Source organism: Phoenix dactylifera, chromosome 1 (genome assembly GCF_009389715.1).
Source record: "Phoenix dactylifera cultivar Barhee BC4 chromosome 1, palm_55x_up_171113_PBpolish2nd_filt_p, whole genome shotgun sequence".
Lineage (NCBI taxonomy): Eukaryota > Viridiplantae > Streptophyta > Magnoliopsida > Arecales > Arecaceae > Phoenix > Phoenix dactylifera.
In genome coordinates, this window is record NC_052392.1 from 19440885 (window position 1) to 19460332 (window position 19448).

Here is a 19448-nt window from a genome sequence, read left to right on the forward strand (position 1 = left end):
AAAATCCGATTCTAAGACTTATTTTAGAATGCCGTGCGCGACCTGACGGCTGTCTGCGGGCGACCGGCAGCCGGCCCACAGGCCGTTAGGATCACGATTCTTGTGCAGCTGTTGACCGGACAGCCAGGTTGCAGCTCCTGCTCTTCGACCGGTGCCACGATCTCCGATCTGGAAGGCCTGCTCGCTCGTTTGACGGAGGCTCGTGGAAGCGTGTTTGGTGCCATGCACGTGAAGAAGATGTGCTTGAAAAAAAAAAAAAGCACGGATTTTGATAGACTTATGCGCCAATTAGTGCATAAATATCTGCTGAGTTTGGAAATTTAGGTGTCTGCGAGAATAGCAATGCCGCAATTTGCTAGGTTGTTTGATCAAGACTAGGATCTATGGAGGAATGCTTATAATATTGAAAACGTTGGCATAGTTGTTAATTTCTGATAATTGGTGCACATATATTATCCCACGATGCACCTAATGGACAAATAACATAACTATAGTAGTCATGATTATGACCACTAATCAAAGAATCTTAATCTTAAGGTAAACATTTTATGCTGCCTATATTTACTTTAACTTCATTGCTGATCTAACTCGAGAAATTTTTGCCCCGTAATTTTGGTATGGAAGTAATGCATGAGTGTAATGCTCATTGCCATCGTCCATATTGGTATCTCTGTTGTATATGAAGGTGTTGATGCATGTCTAATCTTATAGTTCTTGGATATATATCTCTTTTAAACTGCAAGAATTCTTTCATGAGGTATGAAGTGTGTGGTTTAGAAACTTCTAAAATTTGTTAATTATGATATTAATGATGACTATGAATCTAAGCCAAGCAAAATAATGAAGCAGGAAACCGTACGTAAATATGCTCTCCAAACCTTTTGAATTATAATGGGGATACCACTCTTATGGTTCGAGTTCTAAACCTCCGATGGGTAAAGAGGGGTGCCAACCAGCTAAAATAAAGTTGCTTGGCTCATAGTATATTCTATTTAATAGGTTCTGAGGGTATCCATCTTTCATGGACCTCAGCCCTTGATTAGTATCAGTATTCTTTTTATTTTTTTATTTTCAGGAAACGGTATTGATCTTCTTAAACTTCAAAATATTATGATCAATATTTAATTCTATTTTCAACGTTGAAGCCAACATATTATTGCCTATTTGTTTCACACCGTCCTTTTCTTATGTGGACTCGTTCCTGTGAAATTTTCAAAACTTGAATGAAAACCAAAGAAATGTTACAAAACTTACTGTGCACTTAAATTTTGATTCATGGTTCACGTATCTCCTATTTCCTTAAAAATAGATGGTAAGCAAATAGAAACTTTGATCAATCTTTCTTCTTAAATGCCCACTGTTGCTGGAATTTGGACCCGGGGGCGGCCGCGAACCGAGGAGGAGGAGCTCCGGCGAACATTGGCGGGCGGCGATCCGTCGGCGAGCGGCGTCCTCCGTGGGGGGCCTGCAAAAAGCCGGTGGCCAGGGTTTCCGGAGGGTTTCCGGCGCCGGCCCTCCGATGCTTAAGTCAGAGGGGGGCTTAATTTTAGAGAAGGAGAGGGACTGTATTTCCAAGTCCGATGCCTCCCTTGGGAGGAAGAAGCCTCCTCCTTTTAGAGGGAGAAGCTCTCCTTTTATAGGGAGAGTGTTACCTGTGATGTGACTGGGCGAATTAATGGGTTACCGTCACGATTGGACGTGGGCGTGGAAGCAATGAGTTGCCGTGGATGGCCCGTTCCCATCATGGGAGGAGATGGCGTGCAGCCAGAGCTTGCTTGTGGCGCGCAGTGCAGTACATTCTTGGGAATGATGAGGCGTTGACAGTCGTAGCAGGGTATGGTTCCTGATTAATGTGTCGTGGCGTGGCCGGCAAGTAAAGCATGGTGCGGTAAGGCTGCTGCAGGGCATGGCTCGGCCTGCTGTGCTCGGCCTTTTGTGCTCGGCCTGCTGTGCTCGGCCTTCTGAGCTCGGCAGCCTTCTGTGCTCGGCCTGCTATGCTCAGCCTTCCGGTCTCGGCCTTCTGTGCTTGGCCTTCTGAGCTCGGCCTTCTGAGCTCGGCCTGCTGTGCTCGGCCTTCTACGCTCGGCCTTCCGGTCTCGGCCTTCTGTGCTTGCCCTTCTGAGCTCGGCCTTCTGTGCTCGGCCTGCTGTGCTCGGCCTTCTGTGCTTGGCAGCCTTCTGGTCTCGGCCTTCTGAGCTCGGCAGCCTTCTGTGCTCGGCAGCCTTCTGGTCTCGGCCTTCTGAGCTCGGCCTGCTGTGCTCGGCCTTCTGTGCTTGGCCTGCCGGTCTCGGCCTTCTGTGCTTGGCCTTCTGAGCTCGGCAGCCTTCTGTGCTCGGCCTTCTACGCTCGGCCTTCCGGTCTCGGCCTTCTGAGCTCGGCCTGCTGTGCTCGGCCTTCTGTGCTTGGCAACATGGATGAGCTCGGCAGCCTTCTGAGCTCGGCTTGCATGAGCTCGGCTCGGCCTTCTGAGCTTGGCTCGGCCTATGAGCTCGAGCACTTAGATGAGCTCGAGAGCGGAAGAGCCCGAGCACTTAGATGAGCTCGAGAGCGGAAGAGCCCGAGCACTTGGATGAGCTCGATCTTGCTGACGGATTTAGGTGCTATAATTGCATTTGTGGGGTGGTCCATTTTTCCACCAACACTACCCCCCGACTTCCGAGTTCGAGCTGCTTTTTGGCTCGGACGAAGGAAGTAGTCCAGTCGTCGATCATCCCGTAATATAGCCAAATATGTATAGAGATGTACGTGCCAAGTAGGGTGTACCTCTCATGCAGTTGGAGTTAAGTGCTCCAGGTTGACTCAGCGGCCTTCTTTGGCCTTGTCTGTTGGCGATCAAGCCGAAATCGAGCCGAGCTCGATTAGTCGATGGAGATCGAGCCGAGCTCGATTAGTCGATGGAGATCGAGCCGAGCTCGATTAGTCGATGGAGCATGACGTTAATCCTTTAACTGGGAGATCCGAGCTTGGTCGGGAATCCGATCTTGGAGACATACGGGAGATGGACTTCATTCGTTGGCGATCGTGCGCCCTTATTCGGAGCGGGGCGACGTTGGAGATAGAGATACCTGTGGGTCGTTTTTTGGATTCTCCGACCTGAAAATAGATAAAATATTGAAATTATTTGAAGCCAAAGTGGCATCCTGTACCTTCTGGAGATATTTTGATGGCTCTCGAGCTTTAAGTCCCTCAGGACTTGGCTCAGCACCGGCCTTCTTTGGCTTGATTTTCTGGGAGGGGTGTTCTGCGCTCGGGCTTCTGAGCTCGCGCTTATGAGCTCAGCAGCCTTCTGGTCTCGGCCTTCTGAGCTCGGCCTGCATGAGCTCGGCCTGGATGAGACTGCTGCAGGTCGTGGCTGCAGCATGTGGATGATGAGCTTGGCCTTCTGAGCTCGGCCTGGATGAGACTGCTGCAGGTTGTGGCTGCAACATGTGGATGACGAGCTCGGCCTTCTGAGCTCGGCTCGGCCTGCATGAGCTCGGCCTGGATGAGACTGCTGCAGGTCGTGGCTGCAGCATGTGGATGACGAGCTCGGCCTTCTGAGCTCGGCCTGGATGAGACTGCTGCAGGTTGTGGCAGCAGTATGTGGATGACGAGCTCGGCCTTCTGAGCTCGGCCTGGATGAGACTGCTGCAGGTTGTGGCTGCAACATGTGGATGACGAGCTCGGCCTTCTGAGCTCGGCTCGGCCTGCATGAGCTCGGCCTGGATGAGACTGCTGCAGGTCATGGCTGCAGCATGTGGATGACGAGCTCGGCCTTCTGAGCTCGGCTCGGCCTGCATGAGCTTGGCCTGGATGAGCTCGGCAGCCCCCTGTGCACGGCCGGGGCTTCGGTGATGGCGACGCTCTAAAGGAGAGCAACGTCACGAGCGCCGTCGTAAGGACTTACACCCATGAGGAGGGAGTACATAACTCTCCTTCTCCAGACCTCAGCTTTTATTTCTCTTTCCCTCCAACTCGTTGATGTGAGACTTGGGCTACTACTTCTCACTAGTTGCCCCCACGTACATTGTTGTAGCGGGAGCCATGCCTGATTCGAGATGGCTCGGGAGAAAGTTTCTTCCTCTGCTTAACATGAACCCGTGGAGGCGGCACAGGAGGAGTCTCCACTTGTTGCAGGCTTTGGGCTGCAATGGCTAGCGCTTGGACTTGCTGCACTAGCGTGTCGAAGTGCTCGGGTTGGACTTGTGGAGCTTGATCTGCCGGAGGTCTTGGTGGTGGATTCTGGACTGAGCGCCCGGGGCTTGGAGCATGATGCCGGGAGGTATCAGAGACTCCTCTGCTCCTTAGTTTCATGGCCACAACTCGGGCCCTTCCTCTAGCGCCAACTGTTGCTGGAATTTGGACCCGGGGGCGGCCGCGAACCGAGGAGGAGGAGCTCCGGCGAACATTAGCGGGCGGCGATCCGTCGGCGAGCGGCGTCCTCCGTGGGGGGCCTGCAAAAAGCCGGTGGCCGGGATTTCCGGCGCCGGCCCTCCGATGCTTAAGTCAGAGGGGGGCTTAATTTTGGAGAAGGAGAGGGACTGTATTTCCAAGTCCGATGCCTCCCTTGGGAGGAAGAAGCCTCCTCCTTTTAGAGGGAGAAGCTCCCCTTTTATAGGGAGAGTGTTACCTGTGATGTGACTGGGCGAATTAATGGGTTACCGTCACGATTGGACGTGGGCGTGGAAGTAATGAGTTGCCGTGGATGGCCCGTTCCCATCATGGGAGGAGATGGCGTGCAGCCAGAGCTTGCTTGTGGCGCGCAGTGCAGTACATTCTTGGGAATGATGAGGCGTTGACAGTCGTAGCAGGGTATGGTTCCTGATTAATGTGTCGTGGCGTGGCCGGCAAGTAAAGCATGGTGCGGTAAGGCTGCTGCAGGGCATGGCTCGGCCTGCTGTGCTCGGCCTTTTGTGCTCGGCCTGCTGTGCTCGGCCTTCTGAGCTCGGCAGCCTTCTGTGCTCGGCCTGCTACGCTCGGCCTTCCGGTCTCGGCCTTCTGTGCTTGGCCTTCTGAGCTCGGCCTGCTGTGCTCGGCCTTCTACGCTCGGCCTTCCGGTCTCGGGCTTCTGTGCTTGGCCTTCTGAGCTCGGCAGCCTTCTGTGCTCGGCCTTCTACGCTCGGCCTTCTGTGCTTGCCCTTCTGAGCTCGGCCTTCTGTGCTCGGCCTTCTGTGCTTGGCAGCCTTCTGGTCTCGGCCTTCTGAGCTCGGCAGCCTTCTGTGCTCGGCAGCCTTCTGGTCTCGGCCTTCTGAGCTCGGCCTGCTGTGCTCGGCCTTCTGTGCTTGGCCTGCCGGTCTCGGCCTTCTGTGCTCGGCCTTCTGAGCTCGGCAGCCTTCTGTGCTCGGCCTTCTACGCTCGGCCTTCCGGTCTCGGCCTTCTGTGCTCGGCCTTCTGAGCTCGGCCTTCTGTGCTCGGCCTTCTGTGCTTGGCAACATGGATGAGCTCGGCAGCCTTCTGAGCTCGGCTTGCATGAGCTCGGCTCGGCCTTCTGAGCTCGGCTCGGCCTATGAGCTCGAGCACTTAGATGAGCTCGAGAGCGGAAGAGCCCGATCACTTGGATGAGCTCGATCTTGCTGACGGATTTGGGTGCTATAATTGCATTTGTGGGGTGGTCCATTTTTCCACCAACACCCACCTAGTCTTTTGCCTCATATCTCCCTAGATCAACGACCTTCACAACCTTTTCATACCTTGGGCTTTATAAACATCCCTTAGGCTTAAGAATCATATCTTTTCGTATTGTCTAAGATAAATAAGAATGAGGTCGATGAAGCCAAAGCACTTGATTCATTTTTCAGGTAGCTAGCTGCTTGTCCTAATGTCAACCTTTCATAAATCGGTGATAAAGTTGTAATCAAGTTAACCTTCAATAATAGGGTTTTCGGTGTAACCACAAAGGTTATATAGCAAGCACAGATACTGTGTATTGATTATGCTAGCTAAGCTTATGTGACTTGAAAGCAATCCTTCGAGATTTCTCGAGATGTCGATATCTAAGCATAAATTATACAAATTAATGTTAGTGGATGCTTGTTTCTTGCACACAAGATGTTCCTTTCGCCACATGACACAAGAGAACTGATGTAACTAGCAGAAAATGATGCATAGGGTGGGATCCAAGCCACCAAAACAGCATCTTAAGGGTTCAAAGATTTTTTTTTTTTTTTTTTTTTTTTTTTTTGTTGCACTAACATGTGCTCTTCTGAAGTAATTTTCATATCACAATTCACAAATCCGAGCCAAATCCCATCCATAAAATGTATTCCATACCATATTTCCATCTGTCCTCAAGTCTAATCCTTACCTAATTCCACCATAATACTTGTGGACCTAAACTTAGGATTTGTTGGCATGTTGCAGAACATTTGTACCCAACCGTTCTTCTTTTTTGGCTAGAAACAAAGTTTTAAACCAGCTGGTATACCAACCAACAAAGACTTTAGCTGAAACTACTTCTACCATGCATTGGACCAATGAATTGTCCTATGCAGCCTCTAACACATCATGCTCTTGCAATGTGGCCATGTTTAGCGATATATGCGCCCGATGCGCATCGAGGTGAGATCTGCGGTTGAGATCGACTTGGACAATGATGAGGCTCTGTTCCTTTTTGGCTTGGTGATTGAAGATAGTGTTGAGTTCTTGAATGGACATGGACATGGACAGGGACATGTCCATGGAATAAATTCTTGAAGACTTTAAAAAGCCCTTCCAGTTCTTATGGCTAGGAGTCTCCCTCAGATGTTCCCCAACCACCCAAAAGGTGCTTGCGCTGATATGTGGCAGAGTCTACACAGAGTCCCCATCTGTGCGCGACTCACAGCCAACAGTTTTCACATGGCGGAGATCCTTAGGTTTTAGCTCTCGTACGCTTGTGAAACTACTCTGTGCGCCACAGGGCTTTGGATGCGGCCTGTCTCTTCCTTTAAGCCTGGGCTTTATGGTGTGAGGCCCACATCAACAGCTTTTTAAGCTATCTAATGAGGGGAACCCTTGCAGCCATGTCTCGGTCTTCTGATCACGGAGCCGTGCCCTGACAAATTAGTATTCGTTTCTTCCATGTCTTCAACCCAACCTTGTCGGAGGCACAAAACCCGATTCCGATCGTTTGGAGTTTGGACATGGCACAGTGGTGCCAACTTGCATCATCTTGGCTCGGGCCACGCCACATAAAGAAATTCAAGCGCCATTTGGTGGCCCAAATAGGATCACTAAAGATCTTACATCACTGGTGATCCTTATCCCAAGATAATCTAACCTCCGATGATCTAAGATTACCATGTTTGATATGCTATATTTCAGTCATTACAGATTTTCAGATATCCACGAATAACTTGTTTAGTATTCCGTAGAAATCCAAAATCACTGGCCATATAATAACAAAACTATCCTTGATATATTTTATAAAATATATTTATTAATCCTATATATATATATATATATTAATTGTTATTATATAATGGATATTTTTATCTATACTTATTATATATTATTATTTTAATATTAAAATTTATTTCATAATATGAATATAAAGCTTAATAATATATTTCTACTATAATTTAAAAATATAATTTAATAATAATATGACAATAATATGATTAGTAAGAAACTATAATGCAATATATTTTTATTATAATTTAAATTTAGTTGTATCACTGTGTTGGATAGTTATTTGAGAAATGAAGATGGTTTGGGTTCATTAATTGCTACGTAAGATCATCTTGATACAACTAAATACAATATTTTGCTTTATACATATCATCGAATGATTATTCTATAACAAATGCCCCTTCGAGGATCATTCGAACCAGGTTTGATTAAGTTATTTGTGCTTGACTTTGAGCTATCTTGGTGGATGCTGGATATTGGCGATTGAGGGCTACAAAGCCTTTAATTTTCAAATTCGGAGAAGCCAAGACATTGGCAAAATCACGTGGGCTCCATTAATGTACATTGGAGATGGTCTCGTCATGTTTATTTCTTTTGTCGGCACTCAATTAAGTGCTTGGGCCCATTTAGCATGACTCATTGCCTAGAAGATTTCCACTGTCATTTTTTATTTTCAAAATACAGCATAGATATATACATTGCAAATTTGTTTTTAAAAAATAAACAAATATTGTTCTGCATCGATTTAGATTAGTAATATTTGCTATAACATAGTATAATAATCAATTAAGTGATTTTTTAAGAGAAAGATTTGCTATTTAGATATTTTTATTCCTCTTAAAATCACATACTTTTTTTTTTGGCTTTGTTGGAAGAAAAAAACTCAATACCAAAGATTTGTTTGGGAAAATACTTGAAAAAATCTTGGAGGGTGCATTTTGTGTAATCAAGCACCGAAAATAGTGGATCATTTGTTCGCTTGATTTGGAAGGTTGTTTGCTCCAAGTTAGATGTGCTTCCCCCACCCCCCATACTTTCTCTAAGTTTCTTTGTCTCGGTCAGAGGAGATGGAGAATTTTTGAAGTCAGCTCAACTAATCGTATTCATGTTGATTGCGGCTTTAGCTTGGAAATGTTATAAGGAACAAAAATTAAGAATTTTTCTTAATAAGCAATCTTCTGTGATCTCTGTTACTTCGAAAGGTCTTCAATTATTTACTGACCGGTTGTAGCTCGGAAATGTTATAAGGAACAAAATTTAAGAATTTTTCTATCTGTGATAGCTGTTAGTTCAAAAGGTCTTCAATTATTTAGTGATCGGCCGTCCCTATGTGATTACAAAGCCTTGTAGATTTTTGGAGAATTATGGTTGAAAGTGAAAGACCTTCTTCCACTTGCTTTGGTAGAAGTTTAGAATTTCGACAATGGGAGGAGAACTTTTTCTACGCATATAAAAAAAAGACAAAGATCAACATTGCTTATTAGCGGATTTCACTATATTACTGAATATCTTTTTGTTATTCTATTCTTCTTATGGTTGATATGTAGAAACTGAATACTTCTCAGTTTTTCTTGTTTTCTACTCTCTCTTCAAATTTGACTCTATAATTTATTTCAACTGAAGAAATTTTGGGTGGCTAAGCCTCCCTTCATCTAAAAAAAAACAACAAAATTAAGAGATAAGAAAGAGTGCCGCTTGACCTACTTCATTCAAGAAATGAAGCAAGAAATAAGAGCAAGAAACTTAGGGGTGACAAAAAACAAGATATGTTAAATCAGATGGGTTAAAGAACCATGATAAGACATAAACAAAGTAGGGGCTGCTAAGATGCAAACAAGGAGACATTATTTCATAGGACATTTTGCCAGTTCGAAGCCTTGTCAAGGAAGACCCTCTTGTTCCATTTTCTCCAAATCAATAGACCAAAATACTGTGGTGACGGTAGCTCCAAGCTGTTCTGCAGTCTGAAATTTGAGTTTGACCCGCCGTCATATCCCATTCAATTGAAGTTATCTTAATACATACCATTACAAATTAACTTTGTTTTAGCTAGCTCATAATGTCATCTTAAGTGGAATGTGTCCTCCTTCATTTACATACCAATTCTCAGAACTTACCACTCTATCTGGATGTTCCTTGGCATGCTAATCTTTAACATTTTATCTTCGCTGGGCAAGCTACTCTCTAAATTGATCCAGTTAGTGAGCTATTATCTTGATGCATTTCCAATTTTTTTTCCTTTTCAGCACTTATAATTATAATAATTATTATCATAAATCATAATATCTCCACTTTCCTGATCCTTAATTTGCAAGCTAGCATGGCACTAATGAGTCTGGTTAGTGCTTTCTGCCTGGTTATGTTTTGTGTGCGTGTGATACTAATTCTGCATTGTACTAATGAGTCTTGACTGGCAGAAGAGAGCCATCCCAATTAAAATGGTGGCTAATTATTTTACTAATTAAAGGTTCATAACAAGAGAACGATTAGCATCTATATTATACTAAGAAAAAGGTTTGCTCTAATATGTTTGGGACCTTTCGATGATCCTGGCGCTTGGTTCCATGTTGAGATGCATATGAAAGAAGTTTCAAGCTTTTCTCGCATCTGTTCCTCATCTCTGTTATAAATACGATTAATCTTCAATAAAAGCTGGGTGGCTCCTAGCCTCCTTTTTACATCAAAAAAATAAAAACCTTGATCGATGAGATATCCTACTCATAAAAATTTTCCATTGCTCTTAGAGGGTTCCAAATTAAAAAAGAACGTTGCACGTTTTCCACTTACATCTGTCCCTGAAGCATCAACATGTTTTCTTTCCTTTGTGTTTGTTTCTTTGAACGACATGTTTTCTTTCCTTTTGTGTTTGTTTTTTTGATCAACATGTTTTCAATGCTGGTAGAATGGAAGCAAATACCGACCCAACTAATGTTATTGAATGGTCAAAAGATTCCTCTCTCGTTTTTTTCGATGCCAAAACTAATAATCTCATCTGAATCTCCAAGTTCTCTGCTTCCCATCTCCAGCACAATGAGTCAACTCACCAGGAGTCATAGTTCCAAGAACAGTGTTTTTAGACGGGAAAGAATAGGCGGCCATTCCTGAAAGGGATGGAAACCTAATTTTCTAGTCTTTTTCTTCCTATTTTTCACACGCATAGCAGTGAAAATATTAGTGGATTCCACTGTTTTGAACACGGAGTCTTTTCTGATGCCCGTCCCCCGTGTCGCCATTTCGGCCTGGTTCACCGTTTCGAAGTTGTCTGATGACGTCGAGAACCACACGAACCTCGAGAAACTTGCCTTGGGAGCAAATTGATGGCAGAAAGTTGGGTGCAGTGGGTGAGTTGCAGTCTGAACCGATCGAGGCAGTTTGAGATGCATCCACTCATCCGTGACAACCTCGCAACGTTCAATAATATTTAGTTCATGGCATCTCAAAAGAGTTGACGTTGCAGGTATTGGTCCACCTCCAGTCCGGTGCGGCCCAGCCACAGGCACGATCGATGAAGCAAACTGGTTTGTTTGGTGGTGCCTAAAACTTGGACTTTTCTGTGATGAGGTGAAGTGCTCGACCAAGGAACTGCATGCTTTGGTTTTCTTGTAAGAGTGAGGTACATGCAACTACTTGCTGCTAACCTTTCTTGAAAGACTTTTTGGTTTGTGTGGTAAATTTTTTCTCTCCAAAATAATTTTTCTGAAAAGCTGATGCCAAAAATATGATATCTGAAAAATAATTTTTACTTATTTAGTTTACCATAGAAAAGTGACATATTTACTTATGTTTAGTTGAGTATTTATTTTTCTAAAAAAATTGTGCAAAATCTCTATTATGCCCTCAATAAAAAAAATTTTACTAAGTTCCATCTAAAAGCTTAAGGATATTTGTAAAAAAAAATATTTTTTAATTCTCAGTTGAAAAACTATTTATCCATCTTTTTTTTAAAAAAAATTCAATCAAATATGTTGTATTTTTTTATTTTTCTAATGACCATACTTTTCTTCTTCTCTTCTCAGGCATCAAATAAATTTTATAATTCAAGCAACGTGAAGTGCACGAGGTGGATGTCGAATTTATAGTTCTTGTTTGAAAATTAGAGCTGAAATAAAGACGGATGGGTGCGACTGACAAGAGAGTAGCAGGATCATGCCACTACTGCCATGGCGGCTTGGCCACATTCAAACCTGAACTTTTCTGCGTTGGTCTAGACCAACAAACTGAAATCATGGAGCTGAGTTACTTGGGCAAATGGGATCACGTAGTTTCACATGTGATGTCAAAGACTTGATGACCTTAGACGAGCAGCTGGAACGAATTTGTAGAATAAGCCTAGGCAGATGTTTTCTGGTTCTTTAGATATTGTCAATGCTTAGTTATAGCCCACATCCGCATCAACGGGTCACAGGCTCTTTTCTTTCTTTTCTGTTTTTTTTTTAATTATTTTAAGGGGTAAGGGAGGCAAAAATTCCCCCAGAATTTTCATTTTTTATTAAAGAGTAGAAAGCTATTGACATAATTATAGAAAGAAGGAAGGATTTGTGAATGTGACAGTACAGTAGCTATATCTTCTTTAGAATAAAATTTTCATCCAACAGAAGAAAAAAAACTTTAGTGCTACCAAATAAAATATTATACTTGGCCCATAGAAAAAAAGGAAGCTGGAGGAGCCATCAGCTGACTTAGGTCAATAAAACTAAACATAAGTGGGCTGATGGCCTTTGAGTAGAGCATCCTCTCCTAGCAGGTTTCTAATATGAATATTGTTTGAAGCTTTCCAAGGAGAGTTTTGAGGGGTTGAAGCTGATAAAAGCTTTGGAAACTTCCGTGCCGGCTACGATCTGAAAGGAGGCCTGAGCAGAAGAAATTTTTTAACCTGATTAAGAGCACTTGTACTGCTCTCAAAGGAGGTCAGACTTGCTGACAAAAGTTGGTTCTGAAAGGAACAACAGTGTAAAGATGACTTCCGTGCTGTCTGCTATCTAAAACATGTAAAAAATAAGGCTGGTTTGTGGCTTCTAACGATTCTATCTCTGCAAGTAAGGATTGGTTTGATTTTTAGACCACACAAACATCATTCAAGATAACAACAAAATAGATTTTTGATAGGGAGTTTGCTTCTTAATCATCCTTCAACAATGATGGTATATTTTTTATCCTTATCTAGATTTTAGATAGTTGCTTCTGGTTACACATGGAGGACCTATCATTGAAGAAGCTAAGCCCCTTCAAAGCAATGACCGTGATTGAAGAGAGCTTAATGAGGAAGATTCTAGCATTCTGTTCCTTTCAGCAAAACCAAGTCATCACTGCAAAGAGCATAAGGATAATAGGTTGGGCCGATTTAGAAAGGGACCTCTTTCTCCATGTAAAACAAATGACTTTAAAAGAGGACTAAGGATGCAAAACACCAAGAGCTAAGCAAATTATTTTCCAACTGGATGAGATGAAGTGACAAGTTGAGAAGATGTGATCAACCAATTCTCCTCCATGACCACAAAGGGCATATCCTCCCATTTGTCTTCATGTCCTTTTTCTTAGAAGATCTCTTGTATTCAGCCTCTTTTTCCAACATAACCATAAGAAGCATCTGACCTTAAGTGGTGCACAAAGATTCTAAAGGTCACCTGCAAACTTGCATTTAATGCCTCTCGTATTGATTAATTGGTAGAAAGAGGTAGCTAAGAAGGAATTCTTGCTATCCAATTTCCATACCACTTAGATCACCATTCTAGTCAAGAGAAACATGAGCAAGAAGAGTTAGTAATTTATTAAATTCATCTTGAATATCCGCTTTAGGCTGCCTAGGTTTCTTCAATTTCTATTCCAAAATGCTTAGGTTGAAAAATTCCGCCACCATCCGGTTCTTTTTTCGGTTGATTTCATAGAGCTTGGGGAAGAGGGATTGTAGAGGAGCGTCACAAATCCAACAATTTTTCCAAAAGAGCATTCTTTGACCATCGACAATCTAAAATTTTTCTCTATTCCACAATGCGGTTAGAGCATTAACTATATCTCTCCATAAGCAAAATGCACCTATCTTCTCGAAATGCCCCGATCAGTGTAAGATAGCTCCATCCCCATTTGGCGAGTAATGAATGATTGAGCTGACTAATGTCCTTGACAGCTAAACTCTCCTCTTCCTTTCCAAGACAAACAGTGCTTCAATCTACTTTGCAGAAGGCTCCTTTACCATTTTTATCACCACTCCATGGAAAAGATCTTCTATATCTGTCAAAATGCAGACCACTTAAGATACTAGTCCACGCCTTTGCCATTACTCGGCCATGATAATATTCTGCCAAGCATTTTCTATTGGAAATCCATTGCTTATCCTAGTTGTATTAGGACTCTATTTCTAGTTTATCTTGTTTCTTATGCGTGCCGGTCTACATTTCCTTGTATTGGTATTGTATCTCTAGCCCGGGCTTTCATATTGTCACCAGACAGGCCCAAAGGTTTATTTGGACTTGCTTTGTACTCAGCCTTGGCCCCACGGGTTTCCATTCCTATCCATGATTAATCACCAAGAATCTGAAAAAAACTGACTCCTAATTGACCTTGTTATTAAGAAGACCTCTTAGTCATCAAAAAAACACTTGGGAAGTTTCGGTGATACTACCATTAATCCATATTCCGACCTCATCTAGATGTGAGTAAGACAGGTTAATTAAAGCCTTCTAGAGTTTTAGAATCATGAGATTGTCTTCTGGTATATTTGTTCTTCTTTGATAAAGAGGGATGCGAGAAGCCACCCAATTTTTAATAGAGATTATGTACAGTGTGCATATACAAGAGGAATGAGGAAGGATGCAGCTCAAGACTGATTCCTCTGGTACATTGTTGTTATCCTTATCTTTAATGCTCTTCTTTATCCCAGGTCATTTTGGTTGAGTAAACACTCCGAGGATTGTCTTCAGTGTTGAGCCATTATAGGACCAATCAAGATGAAAACGGGCTAACAAGAAATGTACGAAAGCAATAGAATCATTACAGGGTTAAAGGCAGGGTGAGGCCATCAGAATAGCCACTAATGTGGGCTTGGAGAAATATGGCGATCCCCTACGAGTCCCATATCATAAGCTTTGGTGTTTTATGTTCGTGTCAATCTGGTGCCTCTGAGGCATTGGTTTGAAATATGAAAATTGCATTGCGTTCTTATTGCTGGATTCGGATTGTTAGCCTCTTCTTACAGTTAATTCTTTTTACCTTCCTAATTATCCAGTTACATGTCATTGTGCTGAGAATTTTCAATGAAAAAGGCTGATGTATGGAATCATGGCATGAAGACCTAAATTTTCTGAATGTTCTAAAAGAGAAGAAGAGATGCACAATCACTGATCACTGATAAATTGTGTTAAGTACAACTCAGCTCTTCTTTACATTGCTCGTGTAGTTTGAATGCACATCCAAGTCTGAAAGATTTAAAGTTTTAAATAGGTCACACAGGAAAAGAACTAAAGAATTTGGCTCCACATTGACATTCCAAACTCGGTTGGAGGACTTTCTAAAAGATTGAGCAATTGTAATTTCCTTGTCAGAAAGATAAATCTAACAAAAAAGGAGATATATTGAGTAGAAAAAATTTCACTGGTGATATAGCAAAGCAGCAAGCAAGGAGTACTAATACAGAAGAATGGCGCTGGCTACAATTTCATTACTGAAGTTGAAAGACATAAAACAAACATTTGTCATCTATCATGGTCCTTCTGTTATCAACCCTCAAATGAATGGCGACTTGGCTTTGAAACTTCTGCAGTTTGTTAGATCAATGAGCTACCTCAAATGAGTGCAATCAATCTTGCAATCCATTAAAACCAATAAATATACATGGAAAAATTAAACTGGAAGATTCTTTGAGCAGAAGATAATATGCATGCGGGATCGATGTTCCTTTTCACTCTAATGGAGCCTTAATACTTAAGCAGTACCTCAATGTATTTCATCAACGCATCCAGGTATTTGAATCCATTTCCTCTTCAAAGTTCAAGCTCGGACCTTGGAAATCTCTGCGTGGCCCTCGCAAGCTCTCCTCTTTCGAGCTCACAGGGAAATCACTGCCTTCCTCTGTTCTGTCTTGTCCAACAGGCGCGAGCTGCTTGGTCTCACTGGGATCTGAAACAGAGCAGCCGATTTCCCTATCCAGATGAAGCCCATGTTTCGGTTTCTTCCTCTCTGCACCGCACCCAATGCTTAGAGTAAGTTCAACATCAGTGTCAATTTCTGGACCTACCATTGTTGTCCTCTCTCTTAAATGCCTCCATAAGCCGGAAGCCTGATTATGTGCAATGTTTTCATTGGTTTCCACCGCAGGTTGTTCAAGATTGAAGCTTTTTGGCTTTCTTACGGAGCCATTAAAGCAGATGGTTTCCCATGATTCGTACTGGTCTAGACGACTATCCTTGGAACCTAACTGGGATGTAGACTGATGCCTGTTATCACGACAAAACGAACTATGTGTCCCCTCATCACTTCTGATCTCAGCCATTAACTGCTTCTGAGCATGGTAAAGCCGGTGGAGTTCCCTCACCTGCATTTTCCAAATCCAATGATACTATTAGAAAATAAAGTAGTTCAAATTTGTGACTCATCTGACTTTCATGTGAAGCAGATTGTACTCAGGATCAAGAAGTAAAACGAGCGATGAGCAGAAGAACGTAGTAGCACCTGCTGTTTAAAAATTCCTTCTTGTTTCAGCATCATCTTCCTTACTGAATCTCTGTCCATGGGCTCCAGAAACAGCTTCGAGCCGATTCGGATGCCTAGTTTGCACTCATAATTGGTTCCTGTATATGAATTGCTGAATCTTTTATTTACCACATCGTAGTTCTTCGGCAAGGTGGTGAATGAATTCAGTGGGTGCTGAAGTACAGTTCCCATGCCTGAAACAGTTAAAAGAGTGACATTTGGTGATCCTTCTAAAATAATAGATAGGATGATGCAATGGTAAGTGGCAGGACCTGTAAAATTAAAACGCAGCACGCTACTGGAAGAGACTCTGGAGACAGTATAGCAAACTTCTGAACAAAAGTTTCATCCCACATAACATAAGTTTTAAAACAAAATAAGTGTCGACTCTCAAAAGTTGCAATAAGAGATTACTATCCACAATACTTCTGACAATATTTTTGGTGGATTATTTCTCAGAACGGTGGAACTCAAAGCAAAGGTTAGTCAAGAGGAACCAATAGTAAATTGGAGCAAATTTTATCTTTACTACTTTCTTTTTTAATTTTTTGAGAAAATTGTAGAAATAACTAATAACCACCCATCTGCTTGCAGTAGATATGTAACAGTACAGGCTTATCTTGCAACCATATCAGAATTAAGGCCTAAGCTCACATGAAAGCAAAATAGAAAAACTAAGAGGATGAAACATCTGTCTTAGGAAAGATTGTTCTTTCAGCAGAGCAGCTCCATGGTGTCAGACATGCCATCTGAAATTCTCTAATCATTCAAGGAAGACCTGAATTATTAGGAAACAAAGGGTAAGGAAGCACAAACTATTGAAGAGCGCAGCCAAATGGACTCAAGACAGCAGAAAGATGCAGTTCCTTACTGATTTAAGGATGGACTTGTCTATTTTATAATTGAAAATTTTCATATTGATTTTTTTTTTTTTTTTTTTGGTGAAGCATCTAGTAAAATTCTTCCCTTGTATGGGGGGAAAGAAGGCTTTAGAGCTAAAGGAGGGGTGCATCATTTTAGAAAAGGATTGCCCTCCCAACTCCCAAGTACAAACTAAAACATAGTTAAGCAAGAATTAAGAACCATGAAGAACCCAAACAATATAAAACTAAAAAGCACCATAAAGAAAACCGACATGAATCTCAGGAGAGACAGTGAAAGGATGAGGAGAAGAAATATCAGTTACCTGCAAACTGGGATTCTGCAGCTTATCCAGCATCATCCTCCTCTCCTGCCCCTTCTACAATCCTCCATATGTCATCACCATAGGTAGCAAAATAAGGTCATGATCCAGTTTCCCATCATGAAGAATTTAATCATGATGGCGTTGCCAAGGAATCCTAATTGGCAGAAAAAATCCAAGTTAGGGTGTGTCTTTAGAGACTGCTTGAGAAGGACCAATATCTTCTCTCTGCTCATGAGCTGATGAGCAGCCCAGCTATCGATTAGGAAAACAACAAAAGCAATCCAAAAATAATCCAAGCTTGACAGGCTGTGAAGTGGAAGGCAAGGAAAAGGTGGAGAAGTCTATGGCGAGATCTGTTTAGTATTGGATTCCATAAACTCGGGATAATTATAAAGCTGGGAGATACGGAACAGGACAAAATAAAACATATTTATGATGGATCTCACTCCTCGGCATAACCCACGTAAACATGTGACCATTATATCTTGACAGCTATTACGGAACATTAAGATACTTGAGGATATGCAATGGTGGGATCCCCCCACCCAATCTTTAGAGGCGAAAAAAAACAAAGGAACACACTAATTTCTGTCTCCCGTGCTACAATTTTGAATAGTTCCATGGCAGTATATATCCCAACTGCACTTAGCAACCATCTCCAGATTTCCCCGCTTGGAGAGTACTTGCTCGTCTCTGTTGCTTTATTGCTAGAATTATTACCAAACTGATTGGGCGAAGAAGGCAAGGATTTAAGGAGGATGGCGTTCTTTTTCTTAAGAAAGCATAGTTGAAGCACTGGAGAACAAATTGGTTATAGTACTTGCAAATAGTGCTGGAATGCATTCTGGGTCACATAATGCTATCTCATCATTTTCGTTAAAACCCAGGTCTACTTTCCTTAAAAAAAATATAAAATAAAAGCAAATCTCAGGTAGGAAAAACTATTTGAACATTGAGGACTGGTGGTTTGGTTTCCAGAAAAAAGAGGGAGAAAGTATGGTCAATGAAAACATAAGAAAAAATAGCTCATATTTGATTGACGATTTTTAAAAAAGAGGGATTAAAAAGTAGCTCTTCTCTAGAAATAACTTTCCTACATCTTATAGCAATTTTTATTTTTGCAAAATTGTCCTTAAGCCATTATACTTGAATGGATCATATTAAAATAGATCAAACTTAATTTCTTTAAATAACTTGGAATATGTTCAGCCACCTCACATAACTAACTATGCTTCAAACCTAGAATGCTCTGTTGCTTATGGTTATTCTAAGAATAATTATCACGATCTTATAAGAAAGAATAATTATGAAGGTATTGAAAATGATCTGTCCGGTGATTCAAACATTATTACTTTGCAAATCAGCTTCTTTATGAGGTGATATATGTTAGTGTTCTAAATATTGTAAATCAGAATATCGTATTTAATTCTAAGAATATAATAAATATTTTATATAATTTTGTAAAAAAAATAGATGTTCAATCAATCATAAATTATTTCAAAAATTATGATTTTTTACGTTGCTTTTTATGATCAATTAAATATATAAAATTTAATTTTTTAGATATTATATATTTAGATGTTAATTTTTCAGAAAACATATTTCAGCGTGCCAACAAAACGGATCATAAGTGGGAGGAGAGAGAGAGAGAGAGAAGAATAAGCCGAGATCTATCACTTTCAAGGGGAAGCTGGCGCATCAAGGCCGCAGCTGTCAAACTAATTAGGAGGAAACAAGATATCTCCAAGTTCTTATCCAGCGAGACCAAGCAAAGACAAGGCTCCACATGCATCAAAGACCTCGATTCATGTGAAGCTATTTCTTTATTGGTACGGGGGATGGAAGCGAACTCTTGTCTCGCCGGCTGCTTCGATGAGGCAACTATCTCACCCTGTAACCGTCACTTAATGTTCCAATGGCACCAACGACCGTCTCTTTATTTTTTTTTTTATAGGGGAATAGCGTCGGTCACCTGCGTTTTGTGATGGAGGATGATGGTAGCCACTAATTACAAAGTAAAATTATTTTGATAGAATTTTTGGTAGGTCAGAAAATATTTTTTAACTCTCTAAAACTATTTTTGGATAAAATAGAGATGTTCGGTAAAAAAAATAGAAAGTTGTTATAGCTTTTTGGTAAAGCTGAAACAGTTTCTTGAGAGAAGCTCCAAAATAGAGCCTCTTTGGAAAGTTATTTTAGATTATAATTT

The 19448-nt window shown here is 41.9% G+C and overlaps 1 protein-coding gene across 1 annotated transcript; it reads right to left on the reverse strand.

Moving 5' to 3' along the window:
* Positions 1-14869: 14869 nt before the first annotated feature.
* LOC103701527 lies at positions 14870-17893 on the reverse strand. The gene is made up of 3 exons (XM_008783609.3): positions 17240-17893; positions 16033-16247; positions 14870-15895 (listed from the first exon to the last, which is right to left on the reverse strand). Exons 2-3 carry the CDS (start codon positions 16243-16245, stop codon positions 15311-15313), a joined length of 798 nt encoding a protein of 265 aa, XP_008781831.1. The 5' UTR covers positions 16246-16247; positions 17240-17893; the 3' UTR covers positions 14870-15310.
* Between the last annotated feature and the right edge of the window lie 1555 nt (positions 17894-19448).